This window comes from Protomyctophum bolini, assembly GCF_963924005.1.
Source record: "Protomyctophum bolini genome assembly, chromosome: 14".
Taxonomy (NCBI): Eukaryota; Metazoa; Chordata; class Actinopteri; order Myctophiformes; family Myctophidae; genus Protomyctophum; species Protomyctophum bolini.
The window spans coordinates 4780579-4791195 of NC_137875.1; the positions used below are offsets into that span (position 1 = coordinate 4780579).

General features: G+C 45.5%; 1 protein-coding gene across 1 annotated transcript in view; it reads right to left on the bottom strand.

Annotated features, from left to right (window-relative positions):
- LOC308328549 (E3 ubiquitin-protein ligase TRIM8-like) overlaps positions 1-9134 on the bottom strand; it is a 28144-nt gene extending 19010 nt beyond the window's left edge. Inside the window, exons 1-3 of the mRNA XM_080782454.1 lie at positions 8759-9134; positions 7158-7523; positions 6119-6373 (exon numbers count right to left, since the gene is read on the bottom strand). Coding sequence (XP_080638580.1) covers positions 6119-6373; positions 7158-7481 — 579 coding nt within the window. The 5' untranslated portion in view covers positions 7482-7523; positions 8759-9134. The remainder of the gene's footprint in view (positions 1-6118; positions 6374-7157; positions 7524-8758) is intronic.
- Between the last annotated feature and the right edge of the window lie 1483 nt (positions 9135-10617).

The following is a 10617-nucleotide window of genomic DNA, read 5'->3' on the forward strand; positions in this document are numbered from 1 at the left end:
GCCCCCATGCCTGAGAATGAAGCCACGGTGAGGTTTGGTTTGCGTGGGAAACCAACAGTACCTCCCCCTTATGTTTCTGTATATCAGTGGTGCTCAATATTTCATGTCAAGGACCCCAGAAATTATATGTAATATGCCTCACCCCCCCCCCCCCCCCACCCCATCTGAAAATATGTTGTTCCAGGGACCCCCCCCCCCCTCCAGAAGCAAAGATTTGAGTTAAAAACGTTCGCTCTGAAATAATATATATTCAAAGATTATAGCCACATTTTCACGATTTTTCTAAAATAGCAGACCTACAAGTTGTACAACTTGTAGGTCTGCTATTTTTCAACAGCTAAAGCATAACATAATGCTTTAAAACACCAAAAGGGGTTCCCGCCCCCAAAATGGGTTAAATGTGTGTCCCTTTCCTCTTTTTTTGAGTTATATGAGAGCAAAACTATGACTGGGTTGTTGTGCCTGATTGTGTGCCAAAAACAGCACATCTACAGACTCTATACAGCGTGTCACAACAACAGCGCGACACGTGAGCTTGTAGATCGGCTGTTTTGTTTTCAGGTGTGCCAACAACACCTGCACGCAGCTAAGTATAACTGAGTGACCCAGCTCTACTGTGAAAAGTGTCCTTTTCAGAGGCAAAGAAAGTAAGCCAAATGTAACTGTGTCGATTTGAACACAAACAAGCTGGTGGTTCCATCTTTGTTTAGATTCAGAACATAAGCTGCCACAGCAGCACTGCCTGCAAGGGGAATCTGATTCCTTTCACTGGAAATAGACCACATGCAGCTCAGCTACCCCTCAGAGAGAGAGACTATACCCCTCAGAGAGAGAGAGAGAGAGACTAACTACCCCTCAGAGAGAGAGAGAGAGAGACTAACTACCCCTCAGAGAGACCAACTACCCCTCACAGAGAGAGAGAGACTAACTCCCCCTCAGTAAGGCTGTCCCCGAACATTCAGGGTTCGGATGTTCACTCGTTAGGGTTGGCACTCGAATCTTAATTTATGGCCTTGAACCATTTGTTTTTCAGAGAGAGAGAGACTAACTACCCCTCAGAGAGACTATACCCCTCAGAGAGACTAACTACCCCTCAGAGAGAGAGAGAGACTAACTACCCCTCAGAGAGAGAGAGCGACTTCACGCAGTACCAATGAGAAGAAGAAACTCAAATGGCGTGAATTAATTAACAGTCCAAATTCTGCCCCAAATTCTGTGCTGATCCCATGTTCATCCCCATAAGACTTTTGTGTGTGTGTGTGTGTGTGTGTGTGTGTGTGTGTGTGTGTGTGTGTGTGTGTGTGTGTGTCTTTGAGTGTACATGGGAAAATGGGCTGGAAGCTATTGGAAGCCCACAGCTGGCCAGAGAGGAGCCTGGGGATGGGATGGTGGGATGGGGTGGGGTGTGGTGTGGTGGGTGTTGTTGCGGGCGGTGTGAGGGGGGGAAGGGGGGGGGGGGGGGCAGGACCACTCCCATCTGAGGGCTCCAGTAAAAAAGAAGGAATGGGCCGATCCTTCCTTACAGAGTAAGAGGAGGGACTTCCTAAGAAGTGACTGCTGGATGACTTGAGTCATCCTGCGAACACAGACAGTTGTGAAAGGAGACAGAAGGATGTGTGTGTGCGTGTGTGCGCGCGTGCACGTGCGTGTGCGTGCAAACAGCTGCCATGGAAAAGGGGCTGAACACACACACACACACAGCTTTCATCATGCCAACAACAATAACTTATATAACCAACCAAATTGAGCGTCACAATAAAACTAAGTCTTGTGATAACATGATTTTGAACGGCGTGTGACGATCAGCACGCCGCAGCGAAAGGTGGCCCACGCGTCCACGACATGACTGACATCCAGGGCCACTATCATCAATCAATCAATCAATCAATCAATATCAGGAGGACGGACAAACAATGACGTATAAAGTTTATAAACCCTGGCGTATGGTGATGGCCTTGAGACATACCGTCTCCAAGTTGTGGCAGAAGAGGGAACTGAAACACAGAACAAGCGAGGAGCGCTCCACTTCACATTCAGAGCCCCCTTAACATACTATAATTTATACAGAAATAAACTACACTATACTAATATATTGTATAATATGTTTAATGCTATTATTACAGGGGTTCTCCAACAGGGGTTCGTGAACCCCTAGGGGTACTGGCCAGTACTGCAGGGGCTTCACAAAATTAGGAGGAAAATAGGATTGCGTTCCATTTTCCTGCACACAAATTCACTCATTCACTCACTCACTCATTCATTCATCAGAACGAGTCTAAAAGTGAGACAAAGTCTATCTTTTTAAACCACAATTAAAACATTTATTCCCTATTGAGCAATATGTTTAATCATAGGGGCGTACATTTGAACGTTTGAGACAATAGTGCTCATAAAAGATTGAGAACTCCTGCTGCTATATAAATAAACTACAAACTCACAACTACGTAGATTTGGGAGTTTGTGCTATTTTCACCCAGTTAGACAACAGACAATAATTCCTTCATGTGTCCCAAACCGTTAGACAACAGACAATAACTCCTTCATGTGTCCAGAGGACATCCTGGCCAAACAGACAGGACAACAGACAATAATTCCTTCATGTGTCTCGAGGACATTCTGGACAAACCATTAGACAACAGACAATAATTGAGGGATTCCTTCATGTGTCTCGAGGACATCCTGGCCAAACCTAGCCTGGCTCCAGCCCCTGAATCGCTAGCCACATTAGAAAATTATGTTCAGGCGATTTAGGGTCTGGTGACGCTCCCGAAGGAGGTCTCAGACTCGGTTGGAAATCCAACCGACGAATCAGCGTCGTTTCAACTCGATGACGTCAAACAACAGTGCCGTCCAGACACAAACAAACATGGCTGCCCCCACTGCGGTAACTCACGGCCGTATCAATCTGGCTATTAAATCGACGTATGATAAATAATTTCTTTACAGACACGAGCGATTTTATAAACATCATCATCCGACATATTTTACCGCTTTTGTTTACATACTAGTAGCGCTCGTTGGCTGTGTTTGTTTGGTTAGCAAACAGGTTAGCCATAGCCACATGATTGACACAATGCCATCTGCTTTCCTACTATTCTGATTGGTTGGTATGAACCAATCACCGAAGACTGCCTCTTTGGCAACGCCCATCCCAGAAACGGTTGTACTAGGGAGGGCGTTCAGACTGAATAATGGAGTGAAACGAAATGAAAATTCAGGCTGAGTGTCAGGCTATAGGCCAAACCATTAGACAACAGACAATAACTCCTTCATGTGTCCCGAGGACATCCTGACCAAACCGACAGGATAAGCACACCTCGTAAAAAAAAGACCGCTGGAGGCGTTTTGGACAAACTGAACAAACGGAAAAACATCTCTCCTTTTCTCTCTTTTTTTTGTCCACGGTAATGTATATTCTTTCAGAGCCAACGTTTTTAACTCAAATCTTTGAATATATACATGTATATTCTTTCAGAGGGAACGTTTTTAACTCAAATCTCTACTTCTGGAACTACATATTTCCAGATGGGGGTCGGCGGGGCCAATTACATATATATATTTTGGGAGTCCTTAATTGGCATGAAAATGTTTGGTCTACTTAAACGACTGACATTAGAAACATTGAGGTTTTTCAGAAAACCGTCACGGTTTAGAAGGCATGTGTAGAATGGAGATCAGGTCTAAAATGGGTTCTAAGCCAACTCACATGAATGCTGTGAATGCCGCCACATTATGATCCAACCTGTTTGCTGAGCAGCGTGAACAGATGAGGGCCGCTCACTCTGTAGAGGACGTAGGCGGTGAAATGCTACAGTTGAGACAGTTCATCCGTGTTTATTTAACCCATTCTGACCTGAGATCAGATTCATACGAGGTTTCCACTGGACACACACTGGTCTGATTAACCCATTCTGACCTGAAATCAGATTCTAAAAATGTCAGTCGTTCCTTAGATTTTTCAAAAATAGCAGACCTACAAGCTCGTAGCGCGCCACTCGGTGGCCCGGCCCGGGGTTCGATCCCCGGGCCGGGTCAGACCAAAAGACTGTACAAATGGGACCCAATGCTTCCCTGCTTGGCACTCAGCATCAAAGGGTTGGATTGGGGGGTTCAAATCTACTAATCAAATGATTCCCGAGCGCGGCACGGCTGCAGCTCACCGCTCCTTGGCTGCGGCTCACCGCTCCAAGAGAGATGGGTCAAATGCGGAGAACAACTTTCACTGCGGTAACGTGTGTGACAAGTGTGAGACTTTGACTTTAAAACCTATGTTGTTTTGCTTTCATGAGATATCCGAGACCATTTAAGAGTTAATGGAAGATGCTTCCGGACAATGTATGCATGCATAGTCTGACCACTTCAAAATACTCTGTATTCATAATAAAAACAATAACCATTGTATGTCATGCTTCCATGCTTCTTCTGACGTCTATCCACACTTTTCCTGGGCTGTGTGTGCTCCAGTTCCTGTTGATTTCATTGGATATCATTGGTCATCTGACCAGTTTCATTGGCTTTCATTGGATCAAATTGACAGGAACTGGAGCACACACAGCCCAGGAAAAGTGTGGATAGAATCCAAATGACTGAAAACCGTCATGGTCGACAGAGAACTTTAATCCTCGCTACCTTATCACAGCAAACGTTTAATTGTCAAACAGGTCAGGACTGGAGCACTTGTCTCTCTCTGTGTGTGTATGTGTAACCTTTGTTACATTGCCTTATTAAAACATCCTGAAACAGCTGTCAGGACTCAGGAGGAGTGATTACAGAAGTGAACATGAACAAACTAGAGTCCATTCTGACAAGGAACCGCCACGCCCCCAACAGCATGTAATCATACCGTTCATTTCCTGTCGGCTACAGATTGCCTCACAACTGGGCTGGCAATGTGCAGGAGCGCTCTCTCTCTGTGTGTGTGTGTGTGTGTGTGTGTGTGTGTGTGTGTGTGTGTGTGTGTGTGTGAGTGTGTGCGTGCGTGCGTGCGTGCGTGACTGTGTGTGTGTGTGAGTGTGTGCGTGCGTGACTGTGTGTGTGTGTGTGTGTGTCTGTGTGTGTTCAGCGTGCGTGTGTCATTCGACTCCATGAAAGATAAGGGCACTAATGAGAATGGTCTTGCTAATACTGGAAGTAAAGAGGCCTATTTATCAAATACTGTGACAGTCACCTGCCGTCGCAGAAAGCACTGAGTGAGTGACTGAGTGACTGAGTGAGTAAATGGTGCATATATATAGCGCCTTTATCCAAGGCGCTTTACATAGATTGTACATTATACATTCACCCATTCACACACACATTCATTCATACACCGATGGCAGCGGAAACCATGCAAGGCAACGAACCAGCAAGCAATTAGGGGTTCAGTGTCTCTTGTTCAAGGACACTTCGACACTAACTCTGGGGGAGCCTAAAGGGTTCGAACTGGCAACATTGCGGTTACCATCCGGCCACTCTACTACCCCTGAGCCACCGCCGCTGAGTGAGTGAGTGAGTGAGTGAGTGAGTGAGTGCGTGCGTGCATGCGTGTGTTAGAGCATTCACTTCTAGTTATTTTTACTAGTTGACTAGTTGCCTAGTTTAGTAGTCGTTTAACTACCTATTATGTAAAAATATATATATATATATATTTTTTTTTTTAATAAATTAAAAAACTGTGTACATTGGTGACTATAATCTACCTGATCTTGAGGCCGACAAAATCGGGGGAAAAAATAAAAAATAAAAAGAATAAACTTTTTTTTTCTTCATATCAACTAGTCAACTAGTACCAACAAGACTAGTGGATTTACTAGTCGACTAGTTGCTTAAAAGGTATATTCAGTGATTTCACTTAATTCAAATATCACTTATTTTTTTGTTTTGTTGTGATAATCCTCTCTACTATAGAGTGTGCTGACCATATAAGGAGTTCCTCCCTGTCCCCAGTTAACCCCTGGGGGTCAAAAAACCATAGGTTTCGTTTGTGGCTCTCTATCCTGATTGGATGAAAGGCTTACAGTAGGTCCCAGCCAAAAACGAAACCTAAGGTTTTTTGAGTGAAATCACTGAATATACCTTTAATGCCCTAGTGCGTGTGTGTGTGCGTGCGTGCGCCTGTCATTCCACGCCTCCTCCTCACCTGCATCTCGGCGCGCTGCGTGTCCACGTCACAGACGGCGTGCCGCTGCCCGGCGCAGCGGGAGATGCAGCAGAACTGGCAGACGGCGGCGTGCTCGTCGTGGCAGTGCAGCAGGCGGTACTCGTCGTGGCGAGGGCAGGTCCACGCCCGCAGCTCCTCCACGTCCACCAGCAGGTGGCCGGGCGCCGGGCTGGGCTGCTGCAGGTGCGTCTGGATGTGGGACTGGCAGCACGGCTCCTTGCAGCGCAGACACACCTGGTTGGAGCATTTTTGTTTGGGGCGGTGCGGGAAGGGAAGGGAAACCCCTTTTGGTGTTAGTGTTATGTTTATGCTTTATAGCTATTGAAAAATATCAGATCTACGAGCTTGTAGGTCTGCTATTTTTGAAAAATCGAAGAACTACTGACATAGAAACATAGCTTTTTCAGAACACTGTCAGGTTTGTAGATAGAAGATATATTTAGAATGGGCTGCCAAAGTAGGCTATCTTTTGTTGTGGGTTTTTTTGCCCCCCTCTCTCTTCAAAGTTAGACTGGGCCAGCTCTAAACGGACTGGGTCACGGCCCGTGTGGCCCAATGGACCCTACGACCCTATGATTGTGGCGAACATCATTTGCGATTAAAAACCCATTTCAACGATTCCACGAATGTCTTCTAAATCCTGACGGTTTTCGAAAAACCATATGTTCCTTTCTGTGTCAGTCGTTCTCATTTTCATGTCAAGGACCCCCAAATTTAGATTTAATTGGCCGCCGACCCCCATCTGAAAATATGTTGTTCCAGGGACCCCCCCCCCAGAAGCAAAGACGTTCGCTCTGAAAGAATATATATTAAAAGATTTTGCGACACATTTTCACGTTTTTTCTTGCTTGTAGATCTGCAATTTTTTCAATAGGTAAAGTATAACATAATGCTTAAAAAATAAACACCAAAAAGGGAGTTCCCCCCACCCTGAACGGGGATAATAACGATTATCGTCCCATCCCTCCCCACACACACACAACACACACAACACACACACACACACACACACACATACCTTCTGCACAGGCAGCGGCGGGCCGCGGCGACACAGCACGCAGTGCAGCGCGGCCACGGGCTTCTCCGTGTTGAGCGAGTTGTAGCGCTCCACGATGTTGGCCAGCTTGATGTTCTTCTCCAGCAGCGAGGGCTTCTGGCCGTACTCGTGGTTGCACTCGGGGCAGCGCACGCCGCCCGCCGCCGACTCCTTGGCCCAGGCCTCCGAGATGCAGCTCTGGCAGAAGTTGTGCTTGCACGGCAGCTGGACGGGCTCGTCGAAGACGTTCAGGCAGATGGGACAGAGGAGCTCCTCCTCGAAGCAGCTCTTCCAGCTCTCCTCCATGACGATGTAGAGTCCGGTAGCGGTTCCACCCACGCTGATGTCCTGTTGGTGTCAGAAGAGTGTCAAAATTACATAAAACCTCAATACTTGAAGATGGAGTGCCACCGATTTTTGTATTTTTGTGCATGTGTCTATGAGGTGACAGTACTTCATTAGACACCCTGGAGTCGCCACAGAGTGTCGCGCTACGAGCTTGTAGGTCTGCTATTCCTGAAAAATCGAGAACCACTGACATAAGAACATAGCTTTTTCAGAAAACTGTCAGGATGTAGAAGACATTTTTAGAATCTGATCTCAGGTCAGAATGGGTTAAGATGTTGGACTTTCACGTGGGAGGCCATGATTGACGAACTCAGGCCTCCCACGTGAAAGTCCAACATCTTAACCCATTCCGAGATCTGTGATTTTTGGCTAAATGTTCCTGTTCTCCTCAGAATAGAGGTGCTAGGATTCAAGTGGTTATTATAAATCCCAGTTAATATTATGCACAAAACATAGAAGGAAGAACTTCCAGTGCTATGCTAATTTCTCATAACAATGTACATTAAATTATTAATATCTGAAAGATGATCAAAAAGTATTACTTCTGAACCTCCCTACCTCAATATGTAAATGTTTTGTTTCACTGTCTGTAAATTATGTCTCTTATGCCTTATGTGAAGATTTGATTTGTTATATATATGTCTTAAATTGTTTTATATTATGTGATCTCGTCAGCATTGCAAATGAGAGGGAACCTCAATGCTCTTTTCAAGAATAAATAAAAGGTTTCAATCAATCATCAATCAATTACAAATTTGAAAACAAAGTTCTTAATCTTGACTCTACATGGCATATCTGCTTGGCAGGTGAGGTGACTGACGTCTGACAATGTCATGTTGCTGTTTGAAAAGACATTTATTATCCATATATATATATTTGCCTCCACATTAACCCAAAGTATAGAATACAGAGTTATACAGACCATTCTTATATCCAAACATATTATGAATAATGTGGGCTACACGCACACTCAAGCCACAATAAAAATGTGCAGTTTAAAAGCAAGTGACAACTTGCTCCAAGATATCGCTGGCAAAGTATAGAGGTTTCGCCCCAATAAATAAACAAATCATCTTATCTCTCAGTCCCGGACCTGTCCTGTACACTCATTTCTTTAAAACGAAACCCCCGACGGTCTCTTTGCTGAATGATACTATTACATTTTACAGTCTAAATCAGCCATCTTCTATGTCTTCTATCTATTAAATATTTAAAAAGGCACCGGCGTTACCTACCCCACTATTTATTGTGCATATCGTCCGCAAGCCGTCCGTCCGTCCTTTGCTTAATTTGCACCTAATGATGCAAAATAAAAATAAAAATAATCCCCGTAACGTAGTGTGTGTGTGTGTGTGTGGGGAACGGACTGGAGAGAGAGAGAAAGCGTTCACATGAGATCCGCTCCGGGTTATAATCGCGTTCACACTGACTGACTGTCCGCTCCTCCTCCGTCAGTGTATTATTATTGTGATATCAAAGTAGGATTCCTTTGATATTCGCCGTCTTGTTTTGCGGCCAAGCCGGGGACTCTTCCTTTAAACTGTAATAATCCAAAGGTTAAACAGGCAACGGAATGGAATTCAACTCCCCGTGCCGTGCCTCTGCTCTCTCTCTCTCTCTGTCACACCGACCGATAACGTGACCCGTCAGAGAACCGATACATAAACGGGGGAGGAGGAGTCCCAGCGAGGAGGGGGTTGGATGGGCCGAGCGACACCGTTCTACGACGGACTATAGAACCATCTAATAGAAGAGATGCGACATTGAGGGGGCAGAATAAACCGAAAAGTGGGACAAGCTGGAGTTGGAAATGCATTGTTTTCAAACGAGGGCGGACGCAAATATAAGAGCAATTTTTAGGCATGTGTGCCAACCATGCCAACTGTTTTAAAGTATTGTACAGTAACAATAACAACTAAAGTCTCTGTTAATGTTTATGTTGTACGATTACTACAAAACAATCTAAAATAAAAGGGATTTAAGGATCATTAAATTATATTACAGCTGGGCTGTTGCCCGAGTCCAATGCATCTCTCCCTATACCTTTCAGGGTATTCAGGGTCCAGGACTTGTCCCCCATTCTCAATAGAAGTCTGTGTAGGAGAGCCGCCATTGGTCTGTCCCACAGTCTCTATGGTCTGGCCCCATGAAAAGTGAACGCAGTTTGCGTAACTCTGTCTTACTCTATGGCTCTGGACTGACTATATAGGGAGAGGAGAGGAGAGGGGGCAGAGCAAACTCTACCGGAGAGACTGTTCAATGACCACAGAGTGACACCACATGAGAGGATGACCATCACCAGAGCAGCACCTCCTATATTAGCTCTGTGGGTCCATAGCCCTTCTAAGGCAGAACCATAGAAGCATTAAGGCTATGGACCAGAAGGGCAGAATCATAGAATTCCTGTTCTGTTCTTTGGCTATATAGAAGTGTCTATTTGTACTGTCTCTGAATGTTTTTGATGAATTGAACAAGGTGTAAACAAGTGTAATATGCTTTATTGGGTCGTCCACTCACAGTTAACACGTCTTTGTATTGTATATCACAGCTAGAAGGTCCTGGGCTCGATTCCCGCTCGGGACGCTGTGGGTGCTGGCGGCGTGTTTCCTCCTCCGCGTTATCAGTTTGCATGTTCTCCCCGTGTCCCCTAGGGTAGGTAGTACCCTCACAAAAAACATGCAGTAATCCTGGTCTCTAAACTGCCTCCCCCTGGCCAGCCGGGGCACCTGATGGAGGGGAAAGGAACTGGTTGGAATAACGTGTTCCTTCCACGCGCTACGACGTCCAACCAGGGAAACTCCCCCCCTGTCAGGTGTAAAGGAGCGACTTGGACACTCGGGCATGAAGGAAGCATGAGTTCAAGTCCGTTGCTCTCCTCAGGTTGGTGGAGGGTGTGTAGAGCCCAGGATCACATTAGATAGACACCGGGGTGAAAAATGGGTTACAAAATCGTGGGGGAGGGAAAAAAAGGAAGTTAAAAATAACCACAAAATGAATCCATCTGGAGCGTGGAGGTTGTGTAAATATCGTACTCTTTTAATGCACTTGGGATTACAGAGCAACGGGCAGGTACAGTATGTGAAATCATATTACA